This window comes from Gossypium arboreum, chromosome 9 (genome assembly GCF_025698485.1).
Source record: "Gossypium arboreum isolate Shixiya-1 chromosome 9, ASM2569848v2, whole genome shotgun sequence".
Lineage (NCBI taxonomy): Eukaryota > Viridiplantae > Streptophyta > Magnoliopsida > Malvales > Malvaceae > Gossypium > Gossypium arboreum.
Window position 1 is genome coordinate 89,049,452 of NC_069078.1, and position 23,728 is coordinate 89,073,179.

General features: G+C 29.9%; 1 protein-coding gene across 2 annotated transcripts; it reads right to left on the reverse strand.

Annotated features, from left to right (window-relative positions):
• Positions 1–9,455: 9,455 nt before the first annotated feature.
• LOC108457273 (serine protease SPPA, chloroplastic) lies at positions 9,456–22,592 on the reverse strand. Of its 2 annotated transcripts, none has more exons than XM_017756247.2 (13): positions 21,960–22,592; positions 20,822–21,005; positions 20,208–20,345; positions 19,306–19,476; positions 19,121–19,224; positions 18,513–18,580; positions 17,748–17,914; positions 16,971–17,040; positions 16,390–16,544; positions 11,904–12,009; positions 10,926–11,013; positions 10,693–10,836; positions 9,456–10,017 (listed from the first exon to the last, which is right to left on the reverse strand). In XM_017756247.2, the coding sequence occupies exons 1-13, from the start codon at positions 22,383–22,385 to the stop codon at positions 9,991–9,993; spliced, it is 1,848 nt and encodes a 615-aa protein (XP_017611736.1). In that variant the 5' UTR covers positions 22,386–22,592; the 3' UTR covers positions 9,456–9,990. The 2 variants fall into 2 exon arrangements, with proteins under 2 accessions (XP_017611736.1, XP_017611735.1); XM_017756246.2 differs by having other exon boundaries at positions 9,456–9,866; positions 21,960–22,581.
• Between the last annotated feature and the right edge of the window lie 1,136 nt (positions 22,593–23,728).

Here is a 23,728-nt window from a genome sequence, read left to right on the forward strand (position 1 = left end):
CTCGTTACAATTCAAATATGCAATGTAATTAACCTTGTATAATACATAAGATAATATAAAAAGAAAATAAGTTTAAAACTATGTGATCATATGGTGCCCATTATTGTAAAGTCTGGATCTATTAAGGGATAGGCTAAGACTAGGCACAGAGATTGTTCTACTTTGTACCACTTCACATAACATGTGAAGGTAGGTCGTAGCCAGCTGCCCCATCAGCCCCACCCTAGATTTCCCCCAACATCATACTCCAAATTGACTCACGTGACTAACCCATTCTCGGTTGCTCTATGTTGGGCCCGAGTCCGGATCGGAATTTTAGGTTTCAAAAATATTTATAATATTTTTTAAACTTAATTCATGGTTTAATCTTTAAAATATATTCATTTTCTCAGTTAAGTATTTTATTTTTTTATCTTAATTTGATATCTAAAGTATCAATTTCTTATATTTTTTGTTCATTTGACATTAAAAGAAATTGTTAAGTAACTTAGACCAATGAAAAAACGCCACGTGACATGTTTTGATCAATAAAAGAATGCCACATGGCAATTAAGTTTATTTAAATTAAAAATATTAAATTTAAATAAAATAAGAAATTATAATATTAAATACTTAAATATTAAAAAAGAACTTTTAACTTTGGCAGATCAGTTGATTGACCGTTGACCGTCCATGTAGCACTATTAGAACATGTCGTGTGTCCCTTTATTTATTTTTAGTATTATATATATTGTATCGATTAAAAATATAAAAATCACATAAAATAGATAAAATTTTTAAAAATTAATATTTTTATAAAGTTCTAAAATATATAATTTTAAATTTTAAAAGTCAAAATAATATATAAAATTGAAAATATTATAAAAATAAAAATATATATTTAAATTTCAAATAATTGCAAAAAGAACTTGAAATTTAAATACATTTTTACAATTTTATAAAAATTTTATTTTAAACCATTTTTAAATTTTATAATTTTGTAATAATATTATTAATTTCAACTAATTTATTTTCAATTGTGGTATTTTTTTGTAAATTTTATTTTTATAATTTTTACAATCTATATGTTTTCTTCTAGTTTTATATTTTTTCTGAATTTTTATTTTTATTTTTATAAAGTGTATTAATATCATGCATAGGTCCACCGAACCTAGTTTGGTCTATGAGCACATTTAACATGACGTGGATAAGTTTTTAACCAGAAATAGGTGAAATTTTTAATGAAATGATTATTTTGCTATTTGATCTAATATAGAAGAATTAATTTACTCATTTTTATAATTCATTTACCAAATTTGAATTATAAAATCTTTAGTTTATCATTATTATTGGGAAAAGTTTAAAGGACTCTAATGTTTTATTTATTTATTTATGTACTATTCATTAATAAAATTTATTTATTCTCCAAAACCTTATATCTTGTATTCATAAATATAATGAGAGGGGCATAGCTAGGGTCGGTAAAGGCCCTATCCTCTTAAAATGAAAAATTTTTCATTTTAATCTTTTAAAATTTTAAATTAGTAAAATAAAATTGCACTTTAGCCCCTTAAAAATGATAAAATTTTGATTTAATCATTTAAAATTATAAAAATATAGGCTATTAAAATGATGAAGCCGCATTTTTACTATCATAAAAATTACAATTTAATTTTAACTCCTAAAAATATAATCGTTAATTTTAGTAATAGAAGTACATCAATTTTTCACACAATTAATTTAATCAATAAAATAAATGTTTAAACAATAATTAAATAAAAGTTAATAACAATTCTTAAAAACGATTCAATAGATTCAAATTTCTTTCCCTATTTTACCTTCTTATTTATTTATTTATTTATTTATAAAGCTTTACTTTAGATATGATTATATTGTATATTATTAGTCGAATTGATTCAATTATTATATTTTGATTCAACCGTCGATCCACTACAACAACAATACTTGCCTAACCACCCATCATATCACATTAAATGCGTTCTTCATGCCCACTATCTCAGCTTCCACTCGTAATTCAATATCAAACCTTTTAATACAGTTTAATCACGTCTCGTTCTATTCTATAAAGTTAAGACATTATTCCCTAAACACAAGAATAAGACCATAAGTTAGGACTTTAAATAGTTATAAAATAGATATTGAACTATTCTAAAATTTTTATTTAAGTCAATAGCTTATTAAATTCAACGTTGTATGCCTTTTTTTTTTATTCGCACCACCTGCATCAATCGAAAGCTGTTCTCCCTATTCTCTTCCACAATTTAAATTTTTTTCATGAAACAATTTTGAACGTCACGAATTTAATTACGAACCAAAATTCAAATAATTTTATTCTTTGATCTCTGACATTGATCACCAAATCAAGTTGGATCTAATGTATATTCTTTTATTCATTGTCTACTATATCAATCATCGAATTGTTGCTTAGAGTTCACAAGTCAAACTTAAAAAAAAAAGACTTAGCAACTCTGTGACTTAAATAAAAACTTTTAAATAATTCTGTGATTTAAATAAAAATTTTTAAATAATTCAATAATCATTTTATAACTTTTTAAAATCAAATAACTGAAATATAAATTTACTAATAATTTACTTATACATATACTAAAAACTATTATTTTTATGGGAGAAATCATTTATTGTAATAACTATAAGTTAATAAATGTGGTGCAAGAAAAATCGTGCATATGGCTATAGACAAATTGAGAGGGGGGTGCAATGTTGGCGAGAAAGGAGAAAAGTCACGTGCCGCGCCTCATGTCTCTGCTCTTTTTCTCTGTTGCCGGGAAACGCGGGACTTTGTTCTCACTTTTCAGCAATGGCCCCCATGTGCATTCTTTTAGCGGTAATTTGAGCCAAATCGAGTATAGTAGTAAAATGTTCAAATTTATTTAAATAAAATAAAATATTAAAACTCCATTAATTGAATTTGATTAAGTTGTATTTTCAAAATTTTGAGTTCGAATCATAAAGATTGAATTGCTTGATCTCGTTCAGTTATGCTCATTTAGTTCGTAAAAAATAGTTTTTCTCGAGTTTAAAATTAATTTTATTCGAGTCGAAGATAATATTCAAATAAAATCTTAATTATTTTAAGATTTAAATCTGATATAAATGTATTAAGAATAAATCAATTTATATTTTTCTAATCACTTTTTAGTAAAAAATAATTTAATTTTTATACTCAACTTGAAGCTCGAGTATTTATGCTCAAGTTCAAACAAGTTTAAATTAAAATGAAATATTATGATAATCATTAGATAATTTCATCTTGTTTACTCTCTTATTTCAGAATTTGATACACCATGCTAGGCTAGTATAAACTATATTTACATTTATGTTATTATAAGGACCTAAAGTATAGGTAAAAGTACCACGAGGCCTTTATACCAAGAATCATATTATATTTTGTCTCTTTATTTAAAAGATATGCAAATTAATCTTTTATATATTAGATCAAAGAATAAATTGTTCTTTTTATTAAAATATTTTTCATTTTACTTTTAAAACTGGTGTAGATAACAAAATAATTAGACAATTGCACATGAGATCAATTTTAAAAATAGAAATGAATGAAACTTTTTTAAACAATATCATTATAGGTTCAGATCATATTTGCTCTTTTTGACACAATACCTAGAATTACCCATAGTCCTTACTCAACCCAAATTAATAAAACTTTTATTAGAATGACTAATTTACTCTTTGATCTAACGTGTAATAATTAATTTACTTATTTTTAAGTAAATATAATACAATATAATTCGACTCCATAATATATTTACAATAAAAATATTATATTTATGTACATTTTCATATCAATAATTCATATTATACATATTTTAACATTAGAAAGCATATATGTTATACAGCGACAATCATGGCGAACATAGCATTAGGTACAATTAAACAGCTTGGCTTGTCTATATCAATTTTATATAAAATTAATCTTTTTAATTTTGTGTGATATTGTTTTATTTTAAAAATTAAAGGAACATGGCTGATCGATCTGCTTTCATACTTTTGTTCCATTACATTTTCTTCTTTATATTATATTCTCTACTTTTTAGAAAAATATATTTATTTTCAACTCAATTCTCAGAAACTTCCTATAAACATGTTTACACCCATCAAATTAATTCTTTGATGCATGTTCGATAATAAGTCGAGTATGAACGACAATATCTTTATGTAAAAATTCATTTATTTACATGAAATAAAATATATATACATATTAATATATCAAAATCTATTTCAAATTATTTAAGCATGATACAAAATAGTCATCAAATTTACATAGTCCATGATAAGAGGAAATATACTCCAATGATTATTGGATCGAGTTGTAAGAACAAGAACAGATGGTAATATGATATTAAGGGGTTGCATGAATCTTGATCCCTCTAAAAATATATAAAAAATTTTAGTTCATTCCCTAGAGATAATAAATTACACTTTGTCTCCTAAATATGAAAAATGTCTAATTCTTTAAAAATAGTGAAAGTATATATGATAAAATCACATTTTAATTTATCAAAATTTCATAATTTTATTTCAGTCACCTCTATTTTTTTATTTTTTACTCCTAACCATTAAATAAGAAACTAGATTTCTCTTAAATAAAATATTGAGATTAAGTGTTATGAATGATGAAAACAAAACCGATAAAGCTTTACCCCTCGTTTATAAATCTTATCCAACTCAAGCAATGTGATTAGAAGGTAGAAAATATTGTCTAATCATAAAAACGAAAGAGAGATGTTTTTAGTAACATGAGATGGTGATGAGAGGTCATTTTCATGCATTAGTGTGTGGGGCTGTGGGCCACGTGAGTCGACCCCCTTACTCACGTGCATTCTTACTCAATGACAACAGGGTAAGGACATCATTTGTTTCGCAGACCAACATATTAGTAGAGTAATTTTTTTTTTGTTTAATATGATTTTAATTTTAATATTAATTTAGTTTTTAAATTTTAATTTGATACTTATGGTTTTTTTTCTGTTCCAATTAAATACTTCAATCTAGTATTAATATTAAATTTGATATTTGAGTTTTTCGCTTTTGTCTTGGTTAAGTGATTACATTAATTTTTTTATTAGAGTACAATGATCAAATATTCATTAAGTCACATGATGTCATTTAATTTATGAATTAAATTAAATATTGAAACTAAACTTAAATAATAAATTAAAAATAAAACCCAAATTGAACCTTAAAAATTAAAATTAGGCACCAAATGGTAATATTAACTTTTATTTTTGTTGGTGGACTGTTGTTAATATAATATAAAATTTTAAATTAATATTTACATATTTAATATAATTTAGACAAAATACTTTTAATGTTAAATGATAATTTAAACTTGACTCTAGTTATTTTATCCAAAGTTTGATCCAAGCACATCCAGCGAATAACTGGACCAAGGACAAAGTCAATAATGATGTGATGCGGAGGAGATAAATTTTAAAGAGATTGGAGAGGTGAAGACTGCAAATTTTGAGTTAAAATGAGTTTTCTTTTTTATGAGAATAGTCATAAATACAAAATTTACATTTGACAAAGAATTAAAAAGGATTAAATTGAATTATTAATATTTAGAAGGTACTAATTTTGTAATTGTACCATCGACTAAGTGAGCCCAATGCCATTGCTCATACGATATTAATACTTTAAAATAAAATTCAATTATAACATTTTCAAATATAAAAGTGAATTTAAAATTTAAACCGTAATTAAAAACATTTAATATTTGAATCCAAAAATAATAGAATGTTTATTTTTTAAACAAATTTCGAAATTATATATGAAGTCTAATTTTGTGTTATTTTATATATAAAATTTTATTTTAATTTAATTTTTATGAATTATTAACAACATTATTAATTATTACCATTTTACGTTGAAATATTACATACACAAATAATTATATTTATCCAATAAAAAATAAATGTATGTATTTATTTTTTAAATATATACAATAAATTAAAATTTAAATTTTATATATACATATAAACTACAACACAACATTCATATATGTAATTGCATTAAATTAAAGTTCATTTACTAAATTATATATTAAATCTTATTTATTTATTTATTTTCTCATGCATTATCATGTCTATAGACAATAATTAGTTGACACTAAGAACAAATATATTTTAACAAAGAAATCTTTCGTTTTCAGTAACAGAAGCTTCCTCTGAAAATATGGACATTCCTTTGGTAAGGAATCGATTTCGGGATCAGTTAACAATATTATTTATTTATTATAATTATTTACTGAAAACATGGTACTTTTTTTATTCATTCTAATGGACTTTTAATTTAATTTGATTGGAGTTTTGATTTTAATTATTTAATGTTAGTGAAAAGACAGGTGTAAGTTATTCCGTTAAATCCGCACACATCACGTGATTAAAAATGTCTGCCCACCATATCTTCACTTCCCTAATCACGTGTACAACTCACGCTGCCATAATTGTGGGGGCCCAGCCCACGATATTACGCGTTCCATTTTCCCATATCTAAAACAGATATTTTGGGCGCTACGGACAAAATGGAAAACTAAAATGCGAATATAATATCTAATAAATAAAAATATAATCTATGGAAATTAAGATAAGGTAAGATAAATGAATGTGATAGAAGGAAATCAATTTAATTGAAAAATATGGTTAAATTTGGATATTAGTTCCTTAACTCCGCATAAGTTCTAAATTTAGTCTCTATCTTTTAAATTAGACAATTATTAATCTTTGTATCTCTTGAATTGGTCGATTTTAATTTTTGTATTTTTAAAATTTTAAAATTTCAATTTTGATGAAGCGATAGCAAATAAATTTATTTAGTTAAATTCTGATATTAATTATATATTTGCTTAAAGTTATAAATTTAGTCTATATTTTTAGATTTGGTCATTCTCAATTCTCTTACTTTTCAAATTTTAAAATTTTAATCTCAATTCAAACTGTAACAATTAAATTTATTTGGTTAAATTCTACTACTAGTTTTGTATTATGCCTAAAATTATAAATTTAATCCATATTTTTCAATTTGAAGTTCTTATACTTTTCAAATTTTAAAATTTTTATTTTGATACGGACAACAAACACTAAATCCATTAACTGATTTTTTGTGAGTAATATATGAAAATAACAAACTAACATAACATTACATGAGATAATATGTTTTTGTTTACGATTTTGAAAATAACAAAACTTACGCATTTGATAAAGATTAAAATTTTAAATTGAACACGTATATAGATTAAAATGATAAACTTAAATTATACCGAATAAATTAATAATTTACGTATAATATAAAAATTAATAACAAAATTTAATCTAAAAATTTATGGTTTGTTGTTTTGTATATAAAAAGAAAAGAAAAGAAAACAAATTATAAGCATGGTATAGCACGTGAGGCGGGGGTGATAACTGATAAGGGGGCAAGTACTCACGTGCGCCCATCCCTTGCCGTTCATCAAACACACTACCTGCCGCCTTGCGTGCGGTGGGGTGGCGGGGTCCCGCCTCTATTTTATTTTGTTCTTTTAACGCCGTCAGTCGCCGTTAATTTTGTTTTAACGATTTCACGGTAGTCTCTTGGTAAACTTTAGGTGGAAAATATGCAAAGGTGCATTGGAGAATAAGAATTTATTTTTGTAGTTATTTAATATATATTTTTATTGATTGAGGTAATATTTAGATTTGAATTTTATAATATTTCTATTCGCGACAGACTCAATGTATATGCTTTTATATATTAATTTTCGAATAAATATTCATGAATTTGGGATTATATATATATTTTGATAGTTAGATTCATTTTGTATATATATATTTTGTTCAATTTAGTGTATAAATTCCACAATTAGATTCATTTTAATTTTTAAACTTAAAAATATAAAATTTTAATAATTTGAAACTCTAATATTGTATCACATTATCACTTAAAAATTAAAAATAATAATCTAAATTTACTAGTCTCTTCAATATGACATGTGTTACACGTGTATATATGCATTTATATTTTTATTTTTGTACAATATTAGATAAATATGTATGTAAAATATTTAAAAGATTTAAAATATTAAGATATTGTTTATTGATTAAATAGAATAGTTTAAATTATGATCAAACTGTAATTAAAAATGGATATTATTTCAATACTTATTATGAGTTTGAATAAATGTAAAAGTACTCTATTTTGAAAATTTTTGTAACTAATCTTATCAAAAAATAAAAAATATTTTGAGATTTGAGATTAGAGTTGGATTTAATTTATATAAGCACACTAATAATAGATAAAACTAATTATAACTTTAATGCATTAAAATTGTTGAATTAACTATTAATATTTGAATTTAATATTTCAATATTATTTTTTAAAATTATTTTAGCATTTTACATTTTATTTTTTCTAATTTAAAACCAAATAAAATGTTATTAATTGAAAAATAAATTTAAATTAGATCAAATATAATCAAGTTAAACTTTATAAATCATTTATTTTCATAAGTGAAATAATTATTGAAATTAAATAATCTAATTGTAATAAATTAAAGATAAATTAAAATCTAACTTTCTAAAAATTTAAAATAAAATCTAATTTAAAATAAATACTAATACTACAATATATTTAAAAATATAAATTAATTTTCTGCTACTCTCCACCATTCTTGTCAGGATGTGAGGGTGTCCTTGGGAATGAAAATGCCAACATAATTGCACTTTCTTTCAGTTCTAATTGTTGCCAACGAAGTTTACCAAGCCAAGTTTCTTGCCATCTGAACAGCTATTGAGGTGTTCATGGATTTGAGGTGAGTGAGTAAGAAAGAATCGGATTCGGCTAGTGCGATTAGGTGGATACTTCAACTTACATTACGTCTATGGAGATTCTTGAGTTCGTTAAAGGAAGTTGGTTCGAGAGTCGCTACGACGGGGGAGGTTCATTTTGTGAAAATTTCCGGTAATTGAATCACTTGGCTGATGTACTTGCTAGAGATGGGATGAAACGAAGTGTTCTGTTTTCAGCCCTATGGTAGGGTATTTTAGTGGTGTGTGTTTTTAATCACAATTTGTTTTTTTTTTTAAATAAAAATATCATGAAGACCCTTATATTAAAAGTTAAATTATATAATAACAAATTAATCTCTCTGTTAAAAATTTTATTCATTTCACGAGGTATACATAACACGCCGCATGTAACGTTAGTTTTAATAAATAATAAAAAAATCTGCTCTTTAATCTAAGATAAAGAGATTAATTTGTCAAATTTTAATAAATAAAATAAAATCAAGACAAATTTCTTTAAATAAAAAGAACAATATAATTTTACACCTAATAAAAGACCAAGTAAACTATTTTATTTTTAGCCATTATATAACTAATTCAACTGCATAAATTTCAGCCAATCCGGTTTCCATAAAACGTGACAAGTAAACATGTGTATTTATAAAATATCCTCAATCACACCACCGCAAACAATGTTATTAAATACATATATTGAACATTACAGGGATAAAAAAAAAAGTTTCAACATAAAAAAGGTAACTTCATGATTTTTTGAATTTAAATATAGTTTGACAAAAGAGCAAAAATATCCCCCCCCCCCAAAATAGTTGTTTAAGATCAAAGTGAACTGAGGTAATCTTTTATCAAACTGATGAGTGGGGTAGCATTGGGAAATCCCTCCAATCTCTGGAACATAATTCCGTCCATCCGAGCTTGAACCCCGTCGGAAAACGTCAAGTCTTGCAAAAGTTCTTTTACCGTTCGGTCTACTCCGACTATGGAGCTCCCTATCCCACTTAACACCTCTGGTAGTGTTGGCGATGGTCTCGATAACTCAACGAGGGTAACCTAATCCATTATTACCACATACATCAAATATTTCCAAAAGCACGAAAACACTATCTTAGTAAAAGTTGTTTCGGATGAAGAATAACTTAAATGCCCTTGGCTCGAGCAAGACAACAAAAGATGCTTATTCTGATAAATGAAAATGTGTTGTCTGCAAAGAAATCACAAGTCAAGATTATGTATTATCGATGCCGAATACCATAAATGTATATCATATTCTATTCTATAACAGGGTGCAGTTCTATTATACAGAATTTTGTTTCGGTACTCAACAGATATACGGTCGCTTAATTTCCTGTTGTAGGTGGCTACTAACAATGCTAATTACTTAATTTCCTCCACAACATCAGTCACTGAGAACATAAATGAAACAGAGTGATGCTTTGTCCTACGGGAAATATGTGGAGTAGCTCATGACCAAAAACTAATAGACATAACAAATCTTACAATAAAAAAACTAGGATGAGAATAAGATGCAAAAGCGGTAAAAGTACCATGAAGACTTGTACTACTAGGAGTCAGATTGCATTTTGCCCCCTTTACTCAAAAAATTGGCCAATTACTCCCTATTTGTTAGATCAAAAAGCAAATTGGTCATTCTGTTAAAAATTCCATCCATTTTTATTATTAAAAATTGGTCTATGTACATTAGAATGATGTACACGTGGCACGCCAGGTGTAACTATCTGGTTATTCTATTAGCCACGCCAATTTTTAACAAAAGGGACTAATTATGGTATTTCATCAAAAATTGACATACAAAACCTTTCTAATATCTTGGAACAAATTTCAAGTGTCCTAAAACGAAAGAGTTAAAAGTACTAACCGGCCTGTCTTGTGGTATCTTGATTTTATGTTTTGCTATGGCGATAGCCCGAGAAAGTCCCCCAATAGCATCAACCAAACCACGTGATGCTGCATCTTTACCTGCCCAGACTCTACCTTGTGCAACCTCTTCCATCTTTTCTACCTGTTGAATGATTCAAATTAAGATTTTTTTTCCCCTTTCAGAAACTTTACATTACATCTAAAACTCAAGATGAAAACAAATAAACATACAGGCATTGATCTTGAAAATGCAGCCTTGTCTCGAAATTGTTTATAAGCATTCTGCGCAGACTTCTCAAAAAGCTCAGCTTCATCCGGCCTGGTATATATTAAAGTTAGTTCTATTTTAATTTAATAAAGAGTAAACTACACTCAAAGTCACTAAACTATTCGAAAGTTTTTATTTAAGTCACTAGGCTATTAAAATTGCTGCTTTATTCACACCAGTTGTACCAATCAAAAGCTCTTCTTCCCCTTCTCTTCTAGCCAGACCAAAAAAGAAAACTTAACATCATAGTGACTTATATAAAATTTTCAAATAGTTCAGTGACTTAAATACAAACTTTCGAACATTTCAATGACCATTTTGTAACTTTTTGAAGTTGAGTGACCAAAAGTAAACCTTTAATAAAAAGAGAATCTAAACAGAAAAGCAGCTGTTTGTATGTGATCTAAAACCCCCCAAAGAAGAGAACAGCTAAGAAAAGAAAAAAATAATTAATAGAAAAGGGCCAAAACTTGGCTTTAGAATTCAAATATACGTTATTTCGACTCTTTCAAGTGCTTGTGTGCCAAAGACCTACCAAGACATGGATATGAGGATATAACCTTCCTAGGATCCTCAAAATATATGTAAAAACTTGGAAGTTTTTTGACATACCATGTTTCACATATACTCATATCTAACACTCACACCTAAAACAAACATCTTTCACTTTCCAAGGGAAATATGCAACCATGGCATTCACCTTAAAGGTCACTGCTCAGCTGCAAGAAGTTCAGCATATCTTCCCCTCGATATAACCTTCCAAGGACACTCAAAATATATGGAAAAACTTAAAAATCTTGAACACACCTGTGTTGGACATATACTCGTAACTAACACTCACGCCTAGATCCGAGTAACATAGATTCCAAAATCAAATCATACAGAAATCCTGACATCTTTTCATTTTCTATCTAAATGAAATACAAAACTATGGCATTCACCTGAAAGGTCGCTGCTCAGCTGCAAGAAGTTCAGCATATCTTCCCCTTGAAATGACCTCCTTATTGAATCCTATTTTTTCGTATAGTTTCCCCAAGTTAAACTTCCCTGCAAGCAAGACAAAAGGGAAAACAAAATCAAATTGATTTTCATGACTTGCACAGAATCTGAAAGGCTTATGTAGGTGTCAGATTACAGTTTACTAATTAAGGAATATTTAAGTGTATCAGATAGGATTCTGTAAATATTTTACTGATTACTATCCCTCACTTTAAGGCTGTTTTTTTTAGACAGCATCCCTAGAGTTAGTCTGTTTCCTAGTATAGAGTTTCCTAAGTTAGGCTTACTATGTGTATAAATATTTATATAATTTCTTATGAATAAGACGGAATAGAAAAAGCCTGTTCTTAACATGGTATCAGAGCCGTTTTTTTAGCTCAAATTTTGGGATTTTTTTCTTTGTCTGGCAACTTCTTCTCATTCCCGATCAACCCTCAAGCCTGTAGAATTTGTTCAAAAGAAACATGGCTGAAACTGTCAAAACCAGCAACACTGGAGAAGGGAATTCTCAAGAATCATCTGTTGAGTTCAATAAAGAAGAAATTGAGAAGTTGAAGAATCTGCTGGGATCATTGGAAAAAATCTCCTTCAATAGGTACTAGTGGTTTGGTTTTTTCAAGTATATCCTCTTCTCAAAATTCTAAAACCTCGAATATACCCACAAAAAGTTCTTGGGTCATTGACTCAGGAGCTACAGACCACATGACCCACTCCTCACAAAAATTTGTTTCATATACACCTTGTCCTAGTAGTAGAAAGATAACAAGAGTCGATGGTTTTGTGATCACAGTGGCTGGTCGGGTGATATTGTTATAAACAAAACCCTTACTCTTAAAAATGTCCTTCATGTTCCAAAACTATTTACCAATCTTCTATCCATCCAAAGAATTACCAAAGACTCTAACGTAGTATGGTTTTCTATCACAATCGATGTCTTTTTCAGAATGAATCGAGGAGGATGATTGGACATGCTAAGGAAGTAAATGGCCTATACTATCTTGAGGAATCCAAAGGAGAAGTTAGTGCTCAATTCCTCACCATTATCTTTCATATCCGAATCTATTAAAACCAATAAAACCAAATTTGGCTCCATCACCTCCGCCTTGGTCATCCATCATTTAGAGTCCTTAAAATTATGTTTCCTTCATTGTTCAAAGGATTAACTGTTGAAAAATTCCATTGTGATGTCTGTGAACTTGCAAAACATAAACGTACCTCTTTTCCGTAAGCAATAAAAGAACATCCGCTCCTTTTACTCTTATTCATAGTGATGTTTGGGGACCATCCACTATTTCAAATATTTCGGGGCTCGGTGGTTTGTATCCTTTATTGATGATTGTACCCGTGTGTCTTGGATATTTCTTTTAAAACAGAAATCGATGTAAGGTCTGTCTTTCCAACCTTTTACAAGATGATCAAAACACAATTTGGAGCTGAAATAAAAGGTTTAGGTCGACAATGCCAAGGACTATTTCAATCAGTTTCTCTCACCATATTTCCAAGAAAGAGGCATTATACATGAGTCATCTTTTGTTAGCACACCCCAACAAAATGGTGTTGCCGAAAGAAAAAATGGTCACATTTTAGCTATTACAAGAGCCCTCTTGTTCCAAAAAAATGTCTCTAAACAATACTGGGGGAGGCTGTTTTAACTGCTACTCATATGATAAATAGATTGCCTACAAAAGTCCTTGAATCTCAAAGTCCTATGCAAGTTCTAGCAAAATTCTTTCCTGATTTTAGTACTTCAAGTAGCCTTCCTCCCAAAATATTTGGTTGTGTTGCCTTTGTACATGTACATTCTCAAAATAGAGGAAAATTTGATCCACGAGCTGTCAAGTGTGTCTTTCTCGGTTATTCCTCCACTCAAAAGGGGTACAAATGCTATCATCCAGCCACAAAAAAATTTTATGTATCAGCGGATGTTACTTCTGCAGAACAAGAGAATTTCTTTACTCGTCCTTATCTTCAGGGGGAGATCTTATTCACAGAAGATAAGGACAGAGAATTCTTTCTTCTTGACATTCCAGCTACTGTCCAGCAACCAAACACTCACATTCCAGCTCCTGTCCAGCAACCAAACACTCACATTCCAGCTCCCGTCCAGCAACCAAACACTCACATTCCAGCTCCTGTCCAGCAACCTGAAACAGAGCCTAATACACCCAAATCACAAAGAGGGATTCAGGACACTACTCGTCCTTTACTGGTTTACTCAAGGAAGAAGGCACCGTGCAAGTTCAATCATCTTCTCCTCCTATACAACCTGAGGTAATTGCTGAACCTACTACTGAAACTACTGAAAATTTAGATGAATTTCCCATTGCTATTAGAAAAGGGATTAGAGCCTGTACAAAACATCCCTTGTACTTATTTTTGTCTTACAAAAATTTGTCCCATAACCACAAAGCCTTTCTTACTAGCCTAAATTCTATCTCCATTCCCAAAACAGTATCCAAGGCATTAGAAGATGAGAATTGGAAAAATGCCATGAAGGTTGAAATGGAAGCTCTTGAAAAAAATAAGACATGGGACTTAGTGAAATTACCGAGAGGAAAGAAACCAGTGGGATGTCGCTGGGTGTACACAGTGAAGTATAAATCAGATGGTTCTTTGGAGAGGTACAAAGCAAGATTGGTTGCTAAAGGGTACACTCAAATGTATGGAGTAGACTACCTTGAGACATTTGCCCCTGTTGCAAAGATGAACACTGTGAGAGTGTTGTTGTCACTAGCTGCCAACCGAGGCTGGAAATTACAGCAATTTGACATAAAAAACGCCTTTTTACATGGTGATCTTGAGGAGGAAGTCTATATGGATGTTCCACCAGAATTCGGTCCAAATACAGGACAGGTAGTTTGCAGACTAAAAAAGGCTTTGTACGGACTAAAACAGTCCCCGAGGGCTTAGTTTGGAAGATTTACCAAAGTAATGCTCAAGTTGGGGTATAAACAGAGTCAAGGAGATCACACTCTGTTTGTAAAACACTCTTCTTCAGGGGGAGTGACTGCTTTATTAGTCTATGTAGATGACATTATAGTGACTGGTGATGACCTGGAAGGAATGGAGAATTTAAAGAAATGCCTAGTAAAAGAATTTGAAGTCAAAGAACTCGGAAAGTTAAAATATTTCCTTGGTATTGAAGTGGCACACTCTCGGGAAGGAATCTTCATATCTCAGCAAAAATACATAGTTGATTTGTTGACAGAGACAGGTAAGTTGGGATGTAAACCAGCAGACACACCCATAGAGGTGAATCACAGACTTGGAGATGCACTAGAAGATGCAGCAGTTGATAAAAGTTCATATCAAAGACTTGTGGGGAAGCTCATTTACTTGTCTCATGCCAGACCAGATATTGCCTATGCAGTCGGTGTTGTAAGTCAGTTTATGCACAACCCCAAAGAATCACATCTTAGAGCTGTGTATCAAATTCTACAGTACTTAAAGGGCACGCCAGGTAAAGGAATCCTATTTAAAAAGGGGGAGAATTTAACCCTTGAAGCCTATACTGATGCAGATTATGCAGGGTCTATGGTTGATAGAAGATCAACCTCGGGCTATTGCACTTTCCTAGGAGGCAATCTTGTGACTTGGAGGAGTAAAAAACAGAATGTTGTGGCTAGATCTAGTGCAGAAGCTGAATTTAGGGCGATGGCTCTTGGAATTTGTGAGCTATTATGGCTAAAAATTATTTTGGAAGATTTGAAGATCAAGTGGGAAGGTCCAATGAAGTTGTATTGTGATAATAAGTCTGCTATCAATATTGCACATAATCCAGTTCAACATGATCGTACGAAGCACATTGAGGTTGACAGACATTTTATAAAGGAAAAACTGGACAGTGGCTTAATTTGCACTCCATTTGTGTCCACTGATGGTCAACTAGCAGACATACTTACCAAAGGGTTGTCTGGAAAGTTGTTTCAAAAACTAGTAAGCAAGCTGAGAATGGATGATATCCACTTCCCAGCTTGAGGGGGAGTGTCAGATTACAGTTTACTAATTAAGGAATATTTAAGTGTATCAGATAGGATTCTGTAAATATTTTACTGATTACTATCCCTAACTTTAAGGTTGTTTTTTTTAGACAGCATCCCTAGAGTTAGTCTGTTTCCTAGTATAGAGTTTCCTAAGTTAGGCTTACTATGTGTATAAATATTTATGTAATTTCTTATGAATAAGACGGAATAGAAAAAGCCTGTTCTTAACAGTATAATATTTGATTTTCAAGGTTAAAGAATTTTTAAAAGTATCTTGTAAGTTTCAGATGAGGAGGAGCCCAAAAAAGTTTGTAACTCAAATATTTTAGATCTGTAATTTTTCACCCCCAGACCACAGTTTAAAGTCCTTTGCAGCTATCTTTTGGAGAAACAGTATCTAGTCATACAAACTCCATGCTTATCAAATTTCAGAGAGTTAGTTCACCTGTGACAACTCCAATTGAACCAGTTAAAGTCAAATTTTCAGCAACAATAGTTTGAGCTGCCATAGCCATATAATATCCTCCACTAGCAGCCACATCACCCATGGATGCAATGACAGGTTTCGATGCAGCTAAAAGTTTGATTTCCCTCCACATTCTGGATATTGTAAACATAAACTATAGTTAGTAAATGGACCGATGTAGAATATTATATTATGTATTTCAAGAAGAAATTAAAATGATGAAGATTAGCACATAATACAAGAGTTTCAAAATTCAGCATTATACATAAGGGTAGGGAAACAAAAATGATATCTCATATCAGAGAAAACGGGGAGATTTTTTTATGACATTCTCTTCTCATTGGAATATGCAAAATGACCGTAAAATATTCGATGACTAAAGATTAAAAGGATGATCTGAGGATTTCAGAATGAAGATGACACATAATGTCATGCATCACTTACAGATAAACAAGATACTGCATGGATATTGAAAGCTTATATATTCTTAATTGTTTCAACAATAATTAGATCCTTAAATGAATATTCACTAGAAAGAGTCAATCTTTAAAATCACTTACAAATCTGAAGCAAGAGCATCACCTCCGGGGCTGTCAATTCGTATGATAACAGCCTTGTATCTTTTTGATTCTACAGTAAAACAAAAAAGTATTATTTTAAAAAACTACTTTGGGGGAAGGGGGTTACCCGTAACCAACCTAAATAAAGCAGCAAGTATACAGAAAGTAAAATCTTACACTTTCTGCACACAGATTTTATTTTGGATACAAATAACAGTATGCACCAAAGGAATTCAAAATTAGCCATTTTGTGGTATAAAAACACTTAAGTGAGGTTTGTAAAATCCATGATTTAATTTACTCCATTTTCTGCATTTCAACAAGAAAAATATATATTTGCATATTTTAGTAGCGAATATGATTTAATAGCCTTTATGAATAAACAAGTAAACAACTGCAACCCAACACCATGCATGCTACTGTAGAAGGCTGAAATTTAAAAGCTACGAATTGGTCTTATCATAGACTTTTTTTATAAGGAACATTTATTGATGTGATAAATGTAGGTCCATTTTATCAAAAATAATACTCTAATATTTCAAATTCTCTAAATCAGCCCCTTTTGACAATACATTTGTTTCTATCTTTTGAAACCTAATTCTCTAATATTTTGTATCTTTGACTTCATGAGAATGATCAATTGCATGAGCTGCAGTTAACTTATATGTCAATACAAAGTGTTTAGATATAGGATATGGTCCTCCTATATGAAAACTTTAGAGTTGGATTTTTTCCCCAATCTACACATCATTGCATGCAAGTTAAAATGAGGTATACCTCGGACACTACGAATCTTCTCAATGATTTGCTCTGCAACGATACCAGAACTTGGCGAACTTAATGGACTCCTCACACGGCTAATGCTCCCAGTAGCTCTGATCACAGCTATTAGGTCTTTACCACCTGTTAAACCGAGAGTCCACTTCCTAACTTTGGAGTATTTCCTACATTTACAAAGAAAGAGGAATCTTAAGTAAAATGCACAGCAATTAAAATTGCAAGCAATGGCATAAATATTATACTAGTGTGTGTGTATAAACTATATACACCATTAAAGATGATATTCCTTTGATAAAAAGATAAGGAATGTAACATACAAGTGTCCAATAGATTAAACATGCATTGCAACATTATATACACAAAAAAAAAAAAAAAAAGGGGAAAAAGCAAAGATTATCGAAAATGAAATTTATAGTACATTTCATAATGTAAGTCTTTGGTCAACCAGATTAGGAGGTTATATGATGAACAGTAGCATATACCATAACGCTCAGCTTAATGTACGACTTCAGATGTGCATATAATTAGGGTTCAAGCCACACAATGAAGATAAACCTATCTAACCAACCTTTTTCCAAGGGGTTTGAAACTATAGGGCTATAAATTTCAAGTTGACAATTCAAAGATTCAATGGTTGGAAGTTGGAACTCCCTTAAGGTAATATTGTAGGGATGTATTATCTTCAAAATTTTGAAATGACAAGAAGTAATATAGAAATTTCAATGCCCTGAAGATTATATCGAAAAAAACGAAAGAACTCACTTGTAATCAACCATAGAAAGCTTTTTATCCTTGTGGACACCAAGCCTTTCTTTCAACATTGAGATAACCTGCAGAAGTTACAAATATCAAATATTAGTCATATAAATTTCTACAGTTCACTTAGAATTAAACTATAGACCAACCCGTCATGACATTTTTTTACTACTCTCAGCCGCATTCTTCAATATATGTTACAATGCAGGCAAATAGTGCAGAGAGGAAGTAGTTTGAATAGCCCGAGCTTATGTACCTCAAAAAACTTAAAATAAAAATAATGTTGGATACATAGTTGCTATGTTTTAGAATATTTTTTCTTCCTTTTTATTCTCTTAAGGGCTCTACATCTTTGAAACCTTTACCCCATAACAACTCTTAAAGAGATAGGGTGATGCTGCTCAGACTCAAGTGTATAAGTACCGGACATGGATTTGTCCAACACAGGTATGTTCAATTTTTTCAAGATTTCTGTGTATTAGAAGAGTTCTTGGAGGATCACTTCCCCATACCCATGTTTGGATAGACATCGAACACAAGTACTTCGAGAAAAATGAAGAATCAACGCAACATGGAGATAGGGAGCACTATTATCAACTGTCTGATGATTCTACCTCATCATCATAATGTATATTTGTTATGAATCCCTCCTCTTTTAGCTTTTCTACTTCATAGACCCCTTCATTAATAAAGTTCTCAACATCTTCTCGTTTCTTTCCTGTATAAGATTTGTGTGAGCAAAAATTTTCTTTTATGCTTTGAAATAAAAAACACAACAAAAAGAGAGAGTAAAAGACACCTTTTGAAGAGGAAACTACATCCAGCCAATTCCCATATATGTTATCAAGCAATGAAGTAAGCATCTCGCAATTTTCTTCAGACATACTTTTCCGTGTAAGTTGGTCCCCAGCACTTTTGTATTTACCAATCCTTTGAACCTGTGGTTCAATTCCAATTTTCTCAAGAACTCCTGCAAATAGATTTAGACCACCAACCTAGTGTTAAATTCAAGTCACAGCATGGCATTAACAAATGCTATTAAACAGAGAAGACGAAAAGTTGAAATTATGAAACTATAACTATCACAAGGAGGTAAATAAAAGAAAATAAAGCGATGAAAAGAGAATTATTTTATAAATCTATAAGATGCAAACAGACTACCTACAGGTTCCTGAATCTAGGATGCTCCAACTCTTCATTTTTCTTAAGGCATTCGTGTCCATGAGTCTGGCACATATTTAAACATTGGTAAGGGAATACGGCCCCCTCAAAGACCCTCCAATACATTGAAAAACTAAAAAGGAAAACTCGAATATACCCATGTGGGAAACATCCGTATCAAACACTCACCCCGAGTCCAACTAATTTAGGCCATGAAGATAATAGAGGCAGTTGAGACTATTTTCTTTTCCAAGGGTCACTTTAATAATCTTAAAAGTGCCATCAACAGTTAAAAGGATTGTAAAAACTCCGCTAAAAGGCATTTAACTAAGCGTTAGTTACAAGCTAATTGAAGCCAACAGCATGAATATTAAACCATCTGGTCCTAGACTATTATCTCCCACAGATGTTTATTTAAAAACCATATCGCCGGTGCTTTAACCATAAGGGTAAGGTTCCCTTATTTGCAAGCTTCTCAATAAAATGAAAGACTAACAAAAGAAAGAACAGAAAATACGAGAGAAATTTCAGTCAACTAACCTCCAAGGAATGAAGCTTGAACAGTCAGACCATACAAAGAAAAATAAGCACTTGGTGGTGCATAAATCTCTTCGCAGGCACAAGCAAGGTAAAACTCTTTCTCCCCACATGCAGGGATGTAAGCAATGATGAACTTACCTATAAGTTCCATAAAAGATTAAATTTCCAGTTTAATTCCTTTAACAATAAATTAAGTATTTAAATCAAATCTAACATTTGGATAGAAGAAACTTGTTTTCTTCAGATACATTACTATATGTTAACTTTTAAATTTGGGAGAAATATGCTTGAAAAATTAAATAGTTATCCAAAATAAAAAGTTATTAAAAAAAAAAAAAAACACTTAAAGTCCAAGCTAAACTTAAGATATAGCCATTAAGCTTGCATAGTCTGAACTCCAAAGAATCCATATATGCATACATTGAATCATGTACTTGTCAATTAAAAACTGCTTTCAAGGTTCTTTAACAGTATTTTGGTCATAGAAGCTACTTTCCTTCTCAAAGAATAAACTCACTGGTTTTTAGTGGATTACAATACCCAAAGTTGTCCAACAGTTCAATTTGTGCACAGATATCAAACTTGAAGTGAGACAATGAACTAAATGAATCTACCTGATTTCTTAAAGTTCAAAATATGCCTTCGAATTTCTTCAACTTTTCCCCATCCGCAGTTCAAAGGTTCTATGTGGAGATAGACACCGGAAATGCGAGGATCGTATGCAGCTTTTACAAAATTCTCGCAAATTTGTGGCAGAGAGAGTCCTGAAGAGAAACGGCTCTTTAGCTGATCAGATATCTGAACATGGAAAGAGCAGAATTTTTTCAAATCCAAAAAAAAAAACTATAAAAAGCTAAATAATGCAAACAATTTCTTGGGAAAATGAAGTTCAAATATAAATTAATGGCAATAAGGAGGTTCATTTGAACTAATCCAGGTGCCGTTGTTAAGCAACCTTTAAATCATATAATTTTATCTTTACCCAGATTTCCCTTTTTCAAATTGCAAAAAATAAAAATCTAAAGTATCAAGACATGTGCTGAAAATCAGACGTATTGACAACTCTGCTAAAACAAGACTAAAAACACTGAATTCTTTAAAAATGAAGAACCATTTTCATAAAAAATGGATGATGTAATCCTTCAACAAAGTGAATTCATTTCACCTTAAAGTAGTATCTCCATTATCATCAGCAAAATCCCATTTCTGTTTTTCAGGATTCTCAGCACAACTATTTAGTATTTACTACCAAATGAATAAAAATTGAAAATATGATTATCAAACAGACAATAAGACACATTTACTACTCAGTTAAACAAGATTAAAAACACTGAAATCTTTAGAAAGTGAAGAACAATGTTTGAAAAAATGGATATAAAATCCTTTTGCTAACACAATAGTTCCTGAAACTGAATTCATTTCACATGAAAGTAGTGTCACCATTATCATAAGCAAATAACACCTTTTCTTTTTTCATGATTCTCAACAACTATTTCCTACCAAACGAATAAAATATGAAACTAAATATGATCAAACGATCAAGCATATTAACTCAGCTGAACAAGATTAAAAACATTGTTTCTTTAGAAAATGAAGAACAATGTTCTTAAAAAATGTATATAACATCCTGCTGCAAACAAAATAGATCCTCAGAACTGAATTCATTTCACCTTGAATTAGTGTGAATTCCCAATATATACTGCCAGATCAGAAAATAAGCTTAAAGAAAAGGGAAATTGAGAAGAAGCAAACCTGGCCACGCAGTTTCATAGTCAAAACACTGCCTTTTCGAACCCTTTGCCAAGGGAAAGCAATAAGCATCTTTAACTTAACAACGAAACTCTTCCACCCACTAATTTTCTCATACTCCATTTCCCCACTAGGATACTCTTCGATCTCCAATTGTTCAACAACTTTTTCTTCTTTTTCATTTTGGGTCTCGATAGAAGACGAAGAATCATCGAAAGCTCGAGTTGAAAAAGAAGAAGGGAACGAAAAGCTTGGGCTATGGAAATGGTGTTTAAGAGCTGGCAAAGAAATGGAATGAAATGGAGAGATGGGAGAGTAACATTTGGAAACTGATGGGATTATAAGAGGCTTTGAGAGGATGGAAGTAACAGTTCTGGGATGGATTCTGGGCGTTGAATGAACAGTTTGGAAGAGTAAAATTTTAGACATGTTATTGGGATTTCGATTTGGAACTGGACTAAGCTAAAGAATTAAAGTGAAGAGAGAAAATATATAGTAAAAGTGGCGGAAAAGAAATGGCGGAAATGGATGAGGAACAGCAAAATTGGGAAAAAAATAAAAAGGTAAACTTTCCTCCACGTAACACTGTTATGCATTACTCGTTGCAGGTGTACTTTTTGGGCTAAATTAGAACTGTAGTTTGATTTGAAATATCTGTTGAAATTTTGTGTAACTAGGAAATTGTTTTAAAGGATCATAAATGAATAATTTTTTTTAGAAGCAGCAAAGCATAATTTTATTATTATATTAATTTTATTTTTAAAATTTAAAAAATTATATAAATAAATTTTTATTTTTGGGTCAAGTCCAACTCCTCCTTTAAAAATTAATTTTTAACTCGAATAAAAAGATAAAATTACGTTATTTTAATAAATATTTATGTTTTTAAAATTAAAAATCAAAATCATTAAATTAAAAGATAAAATTACATCAATGATAATCATCCTATTACCCATATATCTTTGGAATGATATTTACCATGTTTTTATTAGAGTGCATGGGCTAAACTTGCCTATAATAAACCCCATATAATAGGAATATAGAAAAAGTCAAATATGATATGAGAAGTAACAAATCATATAAATACACAAATATATTAAAACTTAGATAGCATTTTTTAAAGAGTGTAATGTAAGTTATTAATTTATAAAATATATGTAAATACAAAGTATTTTAAATACAATACGAAATATCAAAATCAATCGATTGCATCTAAAAATAATTTACGTTGTAAATATAAAATGTGATAATGTTTTATACTCAACAGACATACCATCAATGAATAATAATATGATATTTCATTATTAAATAAAAAAAAATAGACGACTTATAAATAAATATAATTAACTTTTTAAAACATAATTAAATAATAATTAATTATAAATAAATGTCGATACTCTTAACTTTTAAACATATATCCTAATTTGGAAAATTATTAATATTTATTCATAATAGTTATGATTGTTATTTAATTATGTTGAAATAAAATTATTAGTATTTATTTATAATTTTTCATATTTTTGTTTAATTTAACAAGAATGTGTCATACCATTATATACCGATAATACATAGGACATATGTCTTGGCGATACATCAAATATTATTCCATATAAAATATCTTAAATACCAATGATTTTGATAGTGTAAAATTAATATCCCATACTTTGTCTTTCATACTTGTCTTGTTTAACAATAAAAAAAGAATCATTGTTGCGATAATCGTAACAATATTCATTATATTTACAACTGTAATAAGCAATTAAACATTGTAT

What these genes read in the sequence shown, in the direction of transcription:
- LOC108457273 (XM_017756246.2), bottom strand. Translation starts at nt 22,385, where the DNA reads ATGTCTAAAATTTTACTCTTCCAAACTGTTCATTCAACGCCCAGAATC. An exon ending in CTATGAAACTGCGTGGCCAG is followed by an intron (nt 21,006 to 21,959) that starts GTTTGCTTCTTC and finishes TTCCATGTTCAG; the next exon opens with ATATCTGATCAGCTAAAGAG. An exon ending in TTTGAACTTTAAGAAATCAG is followed by an intron (nt 20,346 to 20,821) that starts GTAGATTCATTT and finishes TGGAACTTATAG; the next exon opens with GTAAGTTCATCATTGCTTAC.